At 35.5% G+C, this 18685-nt stretch overlaps 1 protein-coding gene across 3 annotated transcripts in view; it reads left to right on the top strand.

Moving 5' to 3' along the window:
* The window catches only part of LOC100368632 (calsyntenin-1-like), a 39789-nt gene that overhangs the window by 10407 nt on the left and 10697 nt on the right, over nt 1–18685 (top strand). For all 3 annotated transcript variants that reach the window (XM_085490639.1, XM_085490637.1, XM_085490638.1), the window contains 4 exons: nt 6535–6835; nt 9257–9465; nt 11060–11206; nt 11842–12036. In XM_085490639.1, coding sequence (XP_085346765.1) covers nt 6535–6835; nt 9257–9465; nt 11060–11206; nt 11842–12036 — 852 coding nt within the window. The remainder of the gene's footprint in view (nt 1–6534; nt 6836–9256; nt 9466–11059; nt 11207–11841; nt 12037–18685) is intronic.

The raw sequence follows: 18685 nt of genomic DNA, 5'->3' as shown, positions 1-18685 counted from the left end.
GTTTTTAAACATCGCGGAAAAACATGCACTCTGCGCCGCCATCTTTGTTACCTCAGTCAAAATCTCCGCTGTAACCCAGCATGCATCGGTTGTGATGTCACTACATGCGTTACGTCGCCTTAGGGTGGCGTTCCTCGGTAATGACGCACTATGAATGAGGTATTTCTAGAGGTCAGGGTTCGTTTTTTCCTTGTCCGTCTCGTCTGCAGTTGAATAATTTTTACTTCGATTTATTTACAGTTTTTTTTCCCCGATGCGACTTAATTTCACTTGTTTTTTTAATTCTTGGTAATTAGTGTCACTGGCGATGAAGTAGTAAAAACACAATTAATCGCAGTGCAGCAACTCGGGATAGACCATCCCGACGCAATGGGCAAATTATTACTACCCTAGTATTTTGGGTTTGCCTGCTCCGCACCCTTGATAGACTTGGTAACTTCTTGTAGACTTCCGTTTTTATCACTGTTTTTGTAAGGCTAACTATGTACAAAGGCGAGATTACCTTTCGATCAATACATGTTATTGTTTTAAAGATGTGCTAGACGAGGCTGACACTTGTAAACAATACAACGTGAATAAGCATCGCGGGCAGGATTTCAAGGATCGCGGGCGAAACAAAAGCGACGCGGCTGTTTGTCTAAGCGACGCGGACCCGCAGTGCTTGAAAGGCCTGGGGAGAACACTGAATCCTGGTCATAATTTAAAAAAAATACAGGTTTGTACAGCAGTTGACATTGGCTTTCAAAGGGTCAATATGGTTAATTAAATTTTATCCATGTTCCCCATCTTTGTGGGTGACAAGCGAATTATATTATCAATTATGTTCAAGGTCACGAAGTTAACAAGTATGAATGTTTTAGCAAGTGTCGGCCCTCGGAAATGGTTCATCTCCGATGATCCACCACTTTATATGATGGAATGTTGTTTACATGCATCAAGTATACTAGTATATTTTTAACGGACAGGGCGTAATGCTTAGGTCAAATTTCTAATTAATCAGAAATATTGAGCACTTTTAGATATTGTATATCAATGATTGTGTATTTATATAAATAAAACGTTGTACTCTAAAGGGCCCCTCACCTGTGGGACTATAAATAGTTGATGTTGTATGGCTGTTTCTGCTTGTAAGGGTCAAACATTTGATATCATTGGGGGGGGGTGGAAGTGTGATCAGATTTTTTTGTGGTATCTTTTATTTTATTTTTTTATTTGGCGACCATCTTTTCTTGCAACAACTGTCATGTAATTTTTTTCTAAAACTTTTATGGTGCCCCTCCATGTTTTCAAATGGTCGACCCTTATTAGCTTATCTGTTAATTTCCAATGGGTCATGCCTTGTAGTTTATTGTACATGTAAGGATGACTTGTATATCAACACCCTCTGCAACTGTTCTATTTGAACATTATCTGTCTTAAGTGGGTAAGCTATAATTAGAGCTCAAATTCCTTGTTTTGAATTAATGCCTTATTGCCTTGCTTACTGAGTTGTGCATTAGACCATGCGCTATATGCTGCCCATAACCTATGGAGTATAAAAATAATGTGGCCTCTAATACGTATTAACATTAGCAACCTTTGCACTGTATTGCATATAATGTATGGAGGTGGTATCCAATGTGTTAATAAAAACAGCTAATCAGTAAACTGGCAGTTGTCTTTTTTCCTCGGCCACCGGAATTCTTTCCTTTGCAACAGTTTATTTGTGAAACTTGATATTAGTTTGATGCAGCCATTATGTCCTATGAGCCAATTTAATTATAATCCGATGACTTGCTGGGAATTTGTAATAGTTCAACAAAATGGTGAATAGACTAGGTTTCTGGTGAGCGTGATATTATGATTACATCTGCAACTTGTAGACTTGCTCATGATGTACATGGACACCATCTTGTGTGATTAGCCAAACCAGCAACTTTTTCATGATTTTGTGGCTGTACAGTGTTCTCATAGTTCAAATTTTCTTGTATTACAAATTCTCAAAAATCTAAGAAATACAATTGACAATTTATAAAATTTTAAAAAAGAAAATTTATTTTCGCATTTAGAACATCTCTCAATTGTGTTCTGTTAGTGCTCGACTGCCTTTATATGAATGTACATCAAAATATGTGACGTACAAGGACAAAAACCATGCCCTGCTAAAACTAGCAAGTCTATTTATATTACTAAGTGTCATGATGTACATGTATAGTTGCCTCAAAGGAATTTTTCATTACCAACTTCCCACAAGAAGTTGCCTCTTGAAACACTTGGAACATCTCGTTCTTCTCTGGTTGGCATGGAAACCTTACACCGCTTCGTTTGCATTGAATTTGTCTACTGTAAAGAGGCAGTGGTTTTGAGTTGTCCTTTTCTATAGAAGCAATCCAATATATCCCACTTTAGGAAAAAATGCAATCCTAAGAACATTTCTAAATGCCAACCAACGATACTATTGTGGTCAGTAGACTGAGGCAGTGAACAATGGACAGACTGGAAATTTAATCGTGTAAACCAAACCGGCGCTCAAACCATGAAAAGCTGGTCTTTGCTGAATTACCGCATCTGGTTGAGAGATATCTTTGGACGTTTTGAGTTGTTAATGGAGGGGTTAGGTGGCCCAAGTTGGTAGCAGCTGTTGGCTTGCAGACTGAAATAGAATGGATTTGAGAAGCTTTTTCTGGCAATTCTGTAATATTCTGTTCACAATTATTATTTGCAGTTCGTGCAGTAGTAGGCCATGAAGAAAATAGGTGTATTATTAAACAATACTGTTTAACCTAAAGGTCAATCATGGGGTCATTTCTACAGTTCTGTCCTGCCAATCGTCTCAGGTTTCAACCATTAGAACACTTCCACCACTAGACTTATCACAAAATCTGCATTCAGTTCTGTTTTCATATTTAAATTACCAAAGTTGCATTATAGTTAAAAAGCACTGCTTGAATATCAGTTTCATTCTCCACATGCAGAATTCTGTATCATATTTAGGGATTTCAGCCATTCAGAAATCAAAGTTAAACTTCATTGGATGTACAGTACTACCAGTTTGGGGCTGCAGTTATTTCTAGCTTGTGTGAGAAATGGATTCTCGCCATGTTGTAAAATTTGTGAGAAAAAAAATTGCAATAAGAAATATTGCGAGAAATACAATCATAGCGAGTGTATCAGACTTCGTATGTTGCACAGTACTGTAATCACAATTGAGGAAATGAATTTACTGAAATTGATTTTCACGAATAATTGGTTGTTGGGAAGAAGATAGTGTTAGACAGGAAATCTTTAACTCAAACTACACCTGGTTCATTTTATTTTATGCCTATAACATTGTCAAATGTTTTGGTTATTTTAGATTTTGCATTCTCTTACTAATTACCACACCGTATTTGTTTAATCTGTCTCTGCATAAGACGTGTACATGTTGAAAATTCAAGACTTTGTAAATTTGTATTCGCTATCACTGGAGGCACTTGTACAAGACTTGTAGTTTCTACTTTTGTAATCAGACTAGCATTTTTGAAACCATATACTATCTAGTTATGTTCTAAAAAGCATTGTCTAAATTCAAATAATCCTAATGTAGACATCGTCTATAGAGCGCACTTCCTCTTTATGCTACACTTACTAATGGAATTCAAGTATTGCATTGCAGTCTGGAGGTAGATGACATTTCGTCATTGCTATTCTATGTGTAACTGAGATAGAATAAATTTTGAATCAATAATTTTTTCCTATTCATGTTATTACATTTTGTCAATTCTCATCTGCATACAACCGATGTGTAATTATGGTGTACCATGCGAGTGATCGCTCGAAGAGAAACGTTTATTTGTAGTCAATTAATTTTTTTTTACTGAAAGTGAACATCGATTTGCTGCTAGCTAGCATTCCATATTTCTTCTTCCATGCAAAACATTCCCAATATGACTGTTTTTTCAGTACATGACCTTATGTTGTGGTGTTTTTCTACTTTGCATCAGTTTCCATGCCAACGATGACTGATTGATGAGTCAGTTCTGATTAATCTGTCTCCTTGACAACAGTAATGACTATGGCTAACCCCCATTTATTTTGATTGTTAATGTTTTTGGTATTGTACTTGAATTTGTTTCTGCTTCTCAACCAAGATGATTTTCCAAAAGTGGTTGCTAGTCTCTGATTTACACTGATACTCTGATAGCTCGCAACTATGAAGATTCATGTAAATAAATATTTAGCATAATATAAAGTCACTAAAAACTAGATGAGAACTTATTTTTTTGTTTTTACAATTTATTTAATAAGCTTCTGTACATGTAAGCTCAGTTTAATTATTTATCTTTATAAGCTGTGTGCTTTTAAAGAGAAATGAAATTTAGTAGTGACAAAAAAAACGGATGCTGGTGAGCATCAATGGTTCCCCTCTCTGAGACTATGTTATGCTGGGGGAAATCTGCTGAATGCTGCATAATACAATTGTCAATGCTTATTTCTTTATATAGCGCCTATGTCTAGTTGGAAAACAGTTGATTTTAGGACAAAAAGACTTGTGTAATGCTGTATTTGTAAGTGTATGTGCTTTACATAAATGATGCGTCTTTGGTTAAAGTGACAACTCTTGTAACTATCATTTTTTTTAAAAAAAACAAAACATTTGCTGTGTCATTAGTATCATATGCAGTTGTCTGAAACAATATTTCAGTGGGAATTTGGCCATCTTTATGTGGTTATATTTGAATGAAAAATGCTAAAAATCACAGCTTTAGACTTGTTTCAGCTGTATAATAGATGGGCTACTATTATAGACGAAAGTGCTTTATTCAAAAACATAAATATGCCATAGTGATATAACAGTATTACTAAATTTGTAATTAGTCAACTAAGTGCTTTATGTTTATGTTGATTTCAGTTCCACCTATAATCGTTCTCTCTTGGTAGGAATAGTGTTGTGTACCGGAAGCAATCATTAAGATCTTTTGAGTGACTCAGTTTAACCTTGTAGTCTTAGACTAGTAACCATGTACATCTGTATTACAATTGCTTACCTTGATCACATTGTTGCGAGATGCTGATCTAAACCCAGTGAACTGTACATTTATTTTCTTCATCCAGTGATTATACAAAAACTAATCTGATTAAATTAAACCACAGTCCCTCGGACTGTGATTAAACCAAGTTTGAAGGGGTTGGTGTGAGTGATAAACAAAAACTCTAGGAGGTAGATTCCCTGTTTTTTCCAGTAAAGTTCAGGAAACAAGTGTCAAATAATTGAGTATTGAGTTGAGAACTGGGTATGTCATCTCTAAATTAAACCAGTAGCGTTGATCATAAACTGGCTTCTCATTGACATCGTTGAACTGGCTCTTTCTAATCTGTTATTAAACGTCTTTCATGCTAGTCAGTTAGACTGCCTAAGAGTGTTTTTTGGGAAAAGCAGTTGTTCATTCCACATTCATACTTGAAGTAGGAATATTTGCATATACAATGCGTGTAGAGTTGATGTGTTCTTTTGAATTAAGATAATTGAAAAACACTTTCTTTCTGTATAATTTCTGTTTTCCCCCCTTTGCAATTCCCTTTTGGTGATGTTTTGTCTCTCTTCTGTTTATGTATGTGCATGTATTAAATACAAATGGATGCTAACAATGTAAAATAGTACGTCCACTTCTTTGATTGCATTTCAGTACCTTTATTTGTGAAACTGATTCAATAGATTTCTTTTCAAATTATCTTGGGGGTGAAGCTGTCACCATGTATAGAAATAGTAAACATTGAAATCAAATCAATGCCGATTGAACATTTCATCATGAGTTCTTGTATTGAGGTAAAGGTTTAAATGGTTTGGTAATGTAGAAGAATCTATCCAAACATCTCTGGTTTGGGAAATGGAAAGTTGTTCAGTTAAAGTCTTGTAATTACAATGGTAAGCCTGGGGATGGAGATAAGACTTGAAGATTTGTTTGGTCTTAACATAGCTTTACTATGTACCATAGTCAGATTAGAAGATTATGCTTAACACCAGTCTTCTAACTTTCATTTTTTATTTTGAGCAAATGTGTAATGTGCCCAATGTGTGGCTTGAAGGTTTGAGTATCCAACTAACATCAGGGGGATTGTGGATTCAACTTCTACTTGTCAGACTCGTGGCATTCAATGTTGAGATTATGGCATACAGTCAAAGAAAATGTAAAACTTGTCAGAACAGTGTTTTTCCTGTCTTGCATTGCATGTAAAAAAAATCACAGCATTCTAGTTGCAATAAGTGGTGCAGTACTGCAGGATGTCTGGAACTTGCCCTCTTTCTCGATGTGTAATTGGGCTCTGTGTCTGTTGGTCTCCATAATAATTAATCATTGGAAAAAAATTACCATGCAGGAGTCAGTATTATATATATAATTCATTTGACAAATTAGTGGTTGCAAAAGAAAAATATTTGTATACATTGTGGTCATGCATAGCTTTGGTGAACCCCACTGTGTAAATAAATACTTCATCATAATATTAATGGTATTGCATGTGATACTTTGATGCAATGTTTTTGTTCTTATAAATTGTTTTATTTATTTATTTCAGAACAAAATAAACACAAACCCTGGTTTGATGAGGAATTTTACCACGGGGAGCTAAATGAAAATGAACGTTTAGTACAGCTCCATCCTTCGTTGGTTGCATTTGATTCTGACGATGGCGCGGCTGGTCAGATTTGTAATTATGTGATCAAAGATGACGGAATACCCTTTACAATTGAAGTAGATAAAAACACAGGAGAAGGATTTTTACGAGCAACAGAGCCAGCTGACTGTGAAAAGCAGAGAGATTACACATTTGATGTACAAGCTGAAGACTGTGGAGAAACGCCAAGGTTATCACACAAGTAAGTATTACAAGAAAACCACCTAGTAGTTTGAGTATGTCATACTTGTGTTTTGTCATTGAATCATTACAAAACTAGCTAGATCCATCTTTGCACAAGCAAATTTCTATAACTGACTCTGGCTTCTTGCATGTTAGCCCTCCCAGATTTCCTGTCTCCTCAATGCTAGCTGGCCACCTCCCAGGTAAGACAGGGTGCAATAGAACATTGCGTTATTAGAAGTGCATGTTCAATAAAAGCGCATATAAACCCAAAATCGCATTTGTTGTATACTAATTCATTAAATTATTATTTCGATCATTGAAACATCTTTGTAATTTACCTAGTCTAGAGAAAATTCAGTAAAACATGTGTTATTCTAGGATTATTTTGATTAGGTCATTACAAAAACATTCTTTTAAGATTCTACCATTTAAAGCGGGAAGGTTGTCGCCTGCGCACACACGCTAAAAATGCAAAGGCTCATGGGTAGATGCTTGTTTGTAAACAATGACGTGCTATGGCCATCTGACGCATGCGCTGGTGACGACTCCCCCACTTCAATAAGAAACATCACATGCATTAATCACTTCTAAGTAGCAGTGTTTTGCTTATCAGCCCAATTGTAATGCACCTGAGATATGCAAGATTCTGAGAATGGACGCTATCATTTTATTTTATCAAGTATAGTATAGATATTGATCAGGTACAACTCGTATAGAATCAAGAAAGTAGATTCTTAATTATTTGAGTAATGTTTTCGTACATGGCTGTGTGACTTCTGTCCTGTTATTAATTGTTCTACTTCTGCATCTGCTATTGGAAAGTCAATGTTAATAATTTGATGATTCATGTTATGTCATGTTTGAAAACCACTGAATTTTCATTACTGGCGATGTTTCAATTTTATAATTTAATGGTGCTAGTGAAGAGATAATTTTATGGAAGTAAATGACTACCGGCCAGGATTTGTGTAAAATATTCACTGTTACAAAATAACCTTTTTTGAACATTTCTAGAAGTAATGTCACATTTTGTCTGTTTGCTTCAAAATTAAGATTGAATTCAGTGAAAATTACAGTGAAAACGAGAATAAATTCACCAAAATTTGAGCGTGAAAAAAATGTATGCTCAAAGTTAATAAACATTGCGACTGAGAACTGTGGTGATGGGTTAAAGGTCATGTGTCGTGGTTTGTTCAAGTACTGCAATATTATACTAGTTGTAGTGGAAAGAATTTACCAAATCCCTTGGTACATCCAAAGTGACTATTAGGTAAAGACTTGTATACCATAATGACTGCAGTGTTTGATGTATGCTTATGTGTCTGATCCTTCCTGTCATGCCCACAATGTTTTCTGTGTAGATAGTTCTCATGATTCAGCATTGTGATTGAGTTTAAATCCCACTGTAAATAAAACCTTTTGTGATTGGATGAGGGAATGTGATTTATTTACTCTCGACCAATCACTAGAGGCAATGCATATTTACTGTGTACCAGCTACTGCATTGTTATTTCCTAGTGTAAATTATTTCTACACATACGTACATTAGTCCGGTGAGCCGGGTTTTGTAGCTTTCTCGAGTTGATGTTATTTAAAAAAGTGGCACTGTTTATAATAAAACTGTCTTCATTTTATGATGAAGTACCCAATTTATTCCATGTCAGTTTAGATTTCTTGAAATGACGTGAAAAATTTACATTAGTTTCCACCGGATGTACATTTATACAACTCCTCCAGAGTGATTTTAGAAGTTAAAACTCTACAAGAATGAATGCTTGTCCATTTAGGTCCATTGAGTGCTGTGACAGTACACGCTAACCTTTACTTGTCAGTCCAATCAGCTCAATCTAACTCTTGCAGTTGTTGATGAATACAGCATTATTTCAAATGTAGCCACTGAACTCAATAGTGTTTTTCATTAAGAACCTGTGAAATCTACCTAAATTTCATTCTCACTATTGAAATTGGGAAATTCATCAGACTCAGTTGTCTTCATTCTGTATGAATGAACTTTCTTTTACAGGACACTGTTTTTTGTATCAACCGGATGAAAATTATAACTTCTCAGTAACAATCTATTAATATGTTAATTATTTTTATTGTAACAATGTATGCAAATTATATATTATGCAAACAAGACTCCATTCTTTGAGATTTTTCCGTGAGAAAAAAAACAATGCTTTTCCCAGCCAATGGCCCAAGATATCTTGTTTAAAAGCATGAGAATGATAGAAAATAAATCACTATTTGGGGGGGGGGGGCATGTGACTTTTGCTCTCATTGAAATCTTGGCAGCCATTTTTTTAGCCACTTGCATAGTTAAGGAATTCATGGTTTGTTATTTGTAGCTGTTTGATGCCAAATGTAATTGACATCACAAGACTGTTCACTATAACCAGCCAAAGGTGTTAATGAAAATTAACGTTTTGCGTTTCAGAGCCAGAGTGCATATAGAAGTAAATGATGTGAATGAACACACACCTTACTTCTCATCAAATGCCTATGAAGCATCCATTGATGAAGGTAAATTATACGAAGAGATAATCAAAGTTGAAGCATTGGATGAAGACTGCTCACCCGCCTTCTCACAAATATGTGATTATGACATTATAACACCTAGCGTACCCTTCAACATCAGTCGAGATGGTAAGACATTATTTATATTTACTACTGCAAGGCCTGAACTATATAGGGAATATTGAAAGAAGGCCAATTCAAACTCGTTGGGCAACAAGGCAATGGCATTTGATGGCTCAAAATTCAACTGCTGCTAGTTGAATTTATAATTCAGTGGTCAAAGTACATTTGTGAGGGCAATATTTGGCTAAAAGGACATATTCACTGAAACACTTTTTTTTTCCAATTGCCAAGTCTCTTATGAAAATACATCTGTTCACTGTAATTTATAATCTATGGGTCTTGTGTCATCTGGGATGAGGCTTACAGCATATCAGATTTTAATTACGCAATACTGGAAGCTTTTAAATTTCCTCTCCCATATGTTTCCGATGAGAATTAGTTGATTCTCGAGGCATTTACCAGGGTGAAATATTTGTGAAGATTATTTATTAAATTATTTACCGCTACACAATTTTAGTTTTGTCTTGTGAAATTGACACTACTTGGAATTTATACTAGCATATAAATATGAAAATTTATTCTTTAAAAATAACACAATGTCATAAGCTGGTAATGTACGATTCTTTATGCAGCTTGATTATTTTCCGTAATCGTATAATCTTGCCTCGTCAGTGGGGGTCGGTTTATGCCGACTACCATCTTTACCCTCCTTGCATTTCATAATGTATTATATTTGTATTGCATATTGATTTGTTTCTTTCATTTTGCACTGCCTATTTGATTAAACTCTTTTAATAATGTACCATTATTGATTTGTAGCCGTAATATCCATGTAACTGCGTAGTGATTAGCATACATGATGCATTCTATCAGAAACTTGAAATCAATTTATATCGACTCTTAAATTTACTTAGCAATCAGAAACTGTTGCGGTAAGGAGTAGTAGAGGTCAACATTTCTAATGATTCCAAAATGTGCTGCAATTATTCAGTGATTTCACTCGTTCCAATTGTATAACTGATAATCAGGGATTCAACTTTGAGAATTTTAAAGGCACCCTATTTTAAGATCATAACTGTGTGAAGAAAATAGTTGATTTTTTGCTGATCATTAATTTGTATTGTTGTATGGTTATACTTTGGAATACTTTATTTTCGCTTGAATTAAATTTTGCTGAAAAGGCTTTTTGGGCGTTTTGTATGGAATTTATTTTCACTGATCTTTGAGTTTAATGTGAAATATAGGGAAAAAAGTATTTTCACAGAATCATCCCTTAAGCGAAAATAGCGATAATAAATTCCAGCAAAAATAAATTATTCTACAGTATTCTGCAAATTTTTGAGGCTAGGTTTGATAGTGTTTACAAAGCTGGAATTTCCTTCATGTCGGCGACTCCATCTTAAAAACACCAATTGGTCACTGCTACAAAATATCATGATTTACCTTGAATAATGAAATTTGCCTTTTACAGTGCATTTTATCAGCCTTGAATTTCAAGGCCAGAATTTCCTGTATATTACACAAGGCGCACTTATTGAGATTGGTGAAACTAACATCTCAGGATGTATAGGGCGCCAAGAAAATGGCTTTAATCATATTCTTGCTTCTGTTTCTACCCCTTGACCTCGCCCGTATTTATGTCAACTTTGGTTAATTATAGGCGTCATTAGGAATACAGAACCACTGTCTTACGATATGGCTACCAATTACATCCTTGCTGTAACTGCTTATGATTGCGGTGGTAAGAAAAGTCCTTCAGTGCTGGTGACCATACTGGTTAGTAAAATCTGCACACCCGGATGGCAAGGTAAGGAAGACTCCAAATTACTATACACTGTTACTTGCCATCAAATTATGCTTACTGCTTCTGAGAATGATTACTAACTACCATGCATGCAACACCAAATTGTTTATTTACGTGTAATAGAATATTGTGTATATCTGTGTTATCACTGGCACTATCAGGTTAGCTATTCAGAGTCACTGACCAGTATAAAAAGGGAATATGGTAATTCTCAGTAGTATGAAAATGTGCTTTGTGTAGCTTCATATATAAACAATTCTGTCAGGGATGGGGGATAACATTTACAGAGTACGTGATCTACGTAGGTGGGCCAACTTTCTTTCAAACTAAAGTTCTAAATTAGTTACAGCAAATTGGCAAATATGAACATATGCGTTTTAGTCTTGACTGATGAATAATTAAATTATTTTACTGGTCTTGCATCATTTTGACATGAAGTGTAGAATAGATTCATCATACGTGCCCGACTTAGTGCCGAGAGTACTCGGTTCCAGAAATCATTTTCATGACAATTTTAGTTCACCATTCTTTGGAAAAAATAAAGTTGCAAAATTTGTTGCGTCGTCATTGATTTCCACAGCACTATTACAATGAAGAAACAGAAATGGTCATGAAAAATATCATTCCTTCTATTGTAGGTATTCCCAAGCGTATCGAGTATGAACCAGGTTCTGGTCGTAAACCACTCGCTCCCAAGATGTACCTTGAAACCTGTGCTCAACCTGTGTGTAAAAACAGTAGCATTGAGACCACTGTAACACTGGAGACGGATCACATCGGTAAAGGATGTGACAGAGATACATACTCGGCAAAGTCTCTTCAAAAGCTATGTGGTAAGTTGCTGTTTATTTACTATCAAATGGCTGTTACTCTGTTCCATTAATATTGCCATCTGGACTAGCAAACCTTGAAATCACTGCTGTCTGTTAGATATACTTTATTTTAGCTGGAATTTATTATGGAAAGTATTTTCACTGGTTTTTGACAAGTTGAATGTAAAATATAGGAAAAGAGGTATAAAGTTGGATTTTATTAGTCCCCGTTCAGACGAAGTCCGAAAACGGGGACTTATAATTCGGTCTCCGTCCGTCCGTGTGTCTGTCCGTGTGTCTGTACATAGATCATACATGTTAGGATACATGTCCCCGACCATCTGTGAGTTCCTGAGTCTGTCCGTCCGACCGTCCGTGTGTGCGTCTGTCTGTGCGTCAGTCTATCCAACGTCATATTTCAGAATCCCTTGGACCGATTCCGTTCATTCTTTGCATGTGCCTAGTACTTTATGTGGGACATATGCACATGCAGTGGTTTAGCGATTCGATTTAAAATGGCCGACTGGCAGCCATCTTGTTTTTTGAAAATGTTGTATTTTGGACATGCTTTGCCAGTTTTCATTCAAACTTGGTACATAGATTATACATGTTAGGATACATGTCCATGATGATTTATTTCACAATTGGATCAAAGATGGCCGACTGGCAGCCATCTTGTTTTTTGAAAATGTCGTATTTCGGACATGCTTTGTCAGTTTTCATTCAAATTTAGTACATAGATCATACATGTTAGGATACATGTCCCCGACCATCTGAGTTCCTGAGTCTGTCCGTCCGACCGTCCGTGTGTGCGTCTGTCTGTGCGTCAGTCTATCCAACGTCATATTTCAGAATCCTGTGGACAGATTCCGTTCATTCTTTGCATGTGCCTAGTACCTTATGTGGGACATATGCACATGCAGTGGTTTAGCGATTCCATTCAAAATGGCCGACTGGCAGCCATCTTGTTTTTTGAAAATGTTGTATTTTGGACATGCTTTGTCAGTTGTCATTCAAACTTGGTACATAGATTATACATGTTAGGATACATGTCCATGACGATTTATTTCGCAATTGGATCAAAGATGGTCGACTGGCAGGCATCTTGTTTTTGTTTTTTTATGCGGTATCTTGAACGTGCTCTGTCAGTTTTCATTCAAATTTGGCACATGTTAGGATGCATGTCCATGACAATTTGTTTCAAAATCTGGTCAAGAATGGCCGATTGACAGCCATCTGACTTTTTGGCCTTACTAATAAATTTCCACAGTTCATGTACCATTTTCATTCGTATTTGGCACATACATCATACATATCAGTGTGTTTCATAATCAGATCAAAGATGGCTGAATAACGGCTGTTTTTATTTTGGCTATATTACTATGACACGAAACAAGTGTTTTGATGTAAATAAACAATCTGTTGTATATGCCACTTGGAACTCAAGTTTCAAGGACACGCTCACGACAACCCCTCCGCTTTAATATGACGAGCACAAAGAGAACTTAACAGGGACTGTGTCATTTTCAATGACTTGTTTTCACTGAATCACTCCTTCAGCGAAAATGACGAAAATTAATTCCAAGCGAAAATAAAGTATTTTACAGTATACTGTATACCAGTGTCAGAAACAACCCACCCCCATGTCTGAACCTACCTAAATATTTGAGAAGAATGGTATGGGTGTGGTACTTCCACTTTTGTAACCGGAACTCCATCATTTCCCATACATCTGTATGAATGAGTGCATTGTACTGAACAAGTACAGACAAAATTCTTCGGTGAACGCAGGTTATTTCTGTACGCTTTCTAAGCTGAAAGTAAACAAGTAGATTTTGCTTGGCAGAAAGATGGTGTATGAATGATAACATCTTCTGAAGATTCATTTGTTACCTAGGAAACGTAGATGTGTATCGAGTGATCTGGACTGCAGAATAATAAGAATAAGGGTTCATGTTGTGAAAGAATATTTAAAAACACATCACTTGAATAACTGAAATGTTTTATTTTCATGATTTGATAATAGAGAATTCGTGAGAAGGCTACAAAATATTGTGGTTTCTGTGACATTTGTATGTCTTTATGAAATGAATGGTGGTCTACATGATATTGTTTAACTGTAGTAGTTACTTTGTGGTTTGCGGCAAGACTGCATTGAGGTGTCATAACTTGATTAACTATGAATATATCCTTTCTCTGGCGCAATACTTGTTCAGGCTGAATAAGTACTCTTAGATTCCTTTGGTAAATCAACTCGTAATTTGTCATGCAGTTCACGATCTGATGTAAAAATGCTTGCTTATTACGCTGTATGAACACTCGCCTACCGTCCATACCTATTGGCCTTGTAACAGACTGCCGTGTTTCCCACACCCATGAATCAAAGGAATAACGTGTTGAGGTTTATCTTGGCGACTTAGTTGATTAGTGATTATTATCAGTCAAAATGACATCTGTATTCTTTTGCTCAGACAACTGATTGATACGATTGGAGTAATTTCTCTGAAATGCCTTAGTTGGCCTCCTTTTAATTACATAGCATTTTGAGTAGCTGTCAGGATGATCAAGTATTGCCATCATTTTGTTCAAATAAGGCTAAGGTCATTCCTATTTTGCAAATCATTATATTTTTTTTTATAAATTCATTGTAAATTAATATGACGTCCATGTTGGATTTTATAGTGATCAGTTAAGGTGTCTTCTCCAAACTATTTTTCTGTGAGTATGTTGTCAGGAAAAACAGAATCCTACTCTCCTAGAGTTTGAAGGCTATATGGTTGATGTTTTTCTTATTTGAATTATGAATTTTTGTGATAGAAAATTGCAGTAATTTGACCAGTGAATTTACTCCACATATTTTTAACATATCTATTAATTTCAATAATTTATATTTCTGGGTAGCTTAAAATACAGCCTTGAGGACCTAAACCAAACATTATTATTAAAAAACACAGAGGTGATAAAAAACTGATGGTAGACTCATTTGCTGAAGGCCCAATTATGAGTCTTTAGCTCTTCACTTCTTATTAAAAAAACAATTCGAGAGATTTGTTATAATAAATATTACAATATGTAATATAAAACAAGTTGGTAGCTTCCAGGCTTGTCATTTAATGTAAATTGTATCATTGTCAGCCAGTTTTCATTGCCGTCAGTGATTATTAAATCTGGTACCCAAGTCTCAATTTGATGTTAAATTAATTTTATCTTTTCACTCCAGTAATTATCTCCATGTTCACTGCATTCAGAATCTGTATGGATAGGTATTGACTATTAAAAACTCAAGGTCGAAAAACTACAATATTATTTTCATTTACAATATTTATATTAGTTGTTGTCTACATAATTTTCTTTGCAAAATTGTTTCTGTACCCCCTCTCCAATCTGATGGTGCTATATTCATTGTTAGAGGAAATTAAATGGGTATCCCCTGGGGCGGACATCCGGGCATTTTCACCGCCTGGCAACCCGCGGCGGTGAAAACAAAAGCTCAAAACTCGCAGAAAACGGTACTTTGGGGTGATTGTTGAGACTCCTCTGAACAATGCAACAAGATTAGCCCTACGTGTGTAACATATACAAATTTGATTGTTTGGGATTTCTTCAAAGTTGAGTTTGTGTTGTTTTCTCGAATTTTCACCGGCTCGACCGGCGTTCCACAGCAGTGCGCACAGAGCCCATAGAAATGCATGGTACAGTGGTGCGCGTCTTAGCAACGTGGGACGTATTGTGACGTAGCTCCATCCCCAAGGATAACTTAATTGCATTAAAATGCCTCTTAGGCTGAAATGACCTTTGTTTCATAATAGATAGTATGTCTAGACCATGGTAATTTATGTTTATTATATTAGGCATGCATCAGTTAATGTACATGTATATTATTAATGCTGATTTCAAGGTCAAAATACTTTTCTTGCCCTTGGCTAATCAAAATTATGTATGGATTACGACAACTTAAAAGGTATCCAAACAGGTGGGAGGTGAGGTATGGTTATCGTGACAACCTTCAATTAAGATTTCTATGTACATGTTGTGATTTCAGTTCGAAACTGTTAGTGTTGGGAGTCTCTTCATTTAAGGCAATGCCTTCTGACGCAGTTTTTTTCTCTTCAGTTTTGGCTACGTGTGGGGGGGGCTTTCAGAAGGCCTTCAAAATTGATTTAGAAGACTCGACTACTTCACTAAAACCACTGCACAGATTGACTTTATCCAATCCTTTTTATTGGATTGAAAAAATTGAAAGATGACGGTGATGAAAATTGTAATTCAATATTGTATAGTGACTGGAGTTTGATTAATGTTAGCATGATAATACTTGTATTTACTCTTCCTAGATTATTTTTTTTTTCTCGATTACATATTTGACAAATAGCGACGGTGTAATTTTCAATACAATAAAGTTTGTCGTGTTTCGCTCAGAGCCTTGGGGTGCATGCTTACCATAATACACTCTATCAAGACAATTCTTTATTAGTTAGTTTTTTAATGGAGACATTTAAAAAATCGACTGCAGTGGGCGGAATTGGATTTTGTAATTTTCATGTTATTGCTAATGTTATTGAACGTTGTTGTGTATGTGGATATTGGTGACAAATCAAAGAAATAGGGGCCATGTTGGGGAATTCATGTATATAAATCTTATTTGCCTGCCTCGGTAAATACATTACCTGTATGTATTTTTTTTTATTTGCATGTCAGTCTCACATATTCATGAAGTGTGGTAGCAGACGCTTTGTTGAATTAAATACGTCTTCAGAGACTTGAAATAACCAAAATACAAGGAAGCTGAATTAGTTCAAACTAACATGCTAGCTGAGGATGTGTTTTACAGTAATTGAGTTTATTTCTACTGGAGGTGAATTGCCAAAACCATATCAAAAATGTTGTATTTTTAGCATAGAAATACCTACATGTATGTAATATGTACACGTATTACTTAACCTTTTCACCACCAGTTCCCTCTTTTCATCGGACTCTCAAAATAGTCCTGTTTATAGGCTGCACTTTCCTTCAAAAGATTGAGACAAAAATAGCAACATTTTTTGAGTAAAAACGGAAAAATTGACTCAAATGTTGTATGTTGGCTCCAAAATTAGGAATCATTTCTGGAAATACTGAAGAATACAAGAATAAAGTACATAAATTTGGGTGAGAGTCTGAAAAGGTCAATATAGAAGTCTGAATGAATCTTTCTTTTGAGAGAATTTTTCATCAGTGGTGGAGATATTGGTTAAAATTTAAACAGATAACTCTAGTTATGCGCACTGTAACAATGTATACAGTTAATGGTGAATACTATTCATTGCATGTAGAACTATTCAGTTCTCAATTTATATCATCTGTAGAGTCACCTTAACTGTAGTGATGTGATTAAATCAAACCCATGCTGCATAGTTTACCACCACACAACATCAATTGCATGCTTTTAGAAAACAACCACTGCAATTGTTTTAAACAGGAAGTTTTTAGGCTTTGAAAAAAAATACAGCAATACAAAATGTACTTGAATAGAGAAGGATGTAATTAGATTTCCTCGACTCTGACAAGTAGAGCTCAGTCTTGGCACATTAGCGAGTGGTTGGTTATTGTCTACATTCCATTAGCTTTTTTAATAGTAGTAAATTCTGGGAGGTCAAGACAGCCATACAAAACATGCCTGACTTGGGTCTTGTGTTTAAAAGGCATTTCAAGATTGGTGTCATGCTAAGTTGCCACACTGCCTCTTTTTTTATATGTGTGAGAAGTTTGAATCATCTGGGTTTCAGTATTTAATTTAAGTAACATTGTAGGGCTGGTGTCACAGAATTAACCACACTCTACCTCATACATGTATTAAGATTTTAAATTGTCCTCAATTTAGTAGATTTTATTTCATTTTCCTGACAGCTGAATCTAATTTGTATATTGCCTCAAATTGGTTATATGCCTGGTAACGGCCCTGTGAAAGTGGTAGGATCATTCTTGTACGTTTCCATGGTTACTGAATTAATTTGACTATTTGATGCAGGAATAGTTGCTAGAAGTTGGTATCAAGCGCTACTTTTCTGATTTCATTTGTGATAAATTATTGATCAGGAAGAAAAAGGCCAAGGATGGGGAATCTAAATTGGCAGTTATGGTTCAATGAACATGTCACGTTTTGCCAAGGTCTATCTATACTTGGTTCCAATGTGATGTATAATATTAGCTGCCAATAAAAGAAGCCTTTGTAATAACGGGTGTCTGCAGTAAGTTATGGTCTGTAGTGCATATCAATTTTATGGACCGTAGTGCATGTCATTGCCTAAACAGTGGTCTTGTACTTATTTGATGCTTATTTTGACATGGGAACTAGAACTTGGTGACTTAATCTCAGTTTTTGCATCACACATTCTATAGTTGTATATTGTTTACAAATATGACTTAATGAAAGGTTTGAAGCTCGCCTAATTCATTTTCTGTGTTTAATTTCTCTTATCCATCCCAATCTCAACATTTTATGGTGTATTTATTGGTCATACTCCACATATTTGTGAAGTGGGAATGCAATTTTAGATCAAACTTGAGAGTTAAGATTAGGAATGAATGGCCATCGATTGCCAATCATCATAGTGGATATTCTAAAGTCAGTTCTGGTCATCCACTACAATGAATGAACAATCATTTTTATGGGCAGAATATTGCTAATTTG

The sequence above is a fragment of the Saccoglossus kowalevskii genome, chromosome 15 (assembly GCF_978046115.1).
Source record: "Saccoglossus kowalevskii chromosome 15, keSacKowa6.1, whole genome shotgun sequence".
Taxonomy (NCBI): Eukaryota; Metazoa; Hemichordata; class Enteropneusta; family Harrimaniidae; genus Saccoglossus; species Saccoglossus kowalevskii.
Note: the sequence above shows the minus strand (reverse complement) of the source record. Positions and strands in the feature narration are given on the sequence as shown.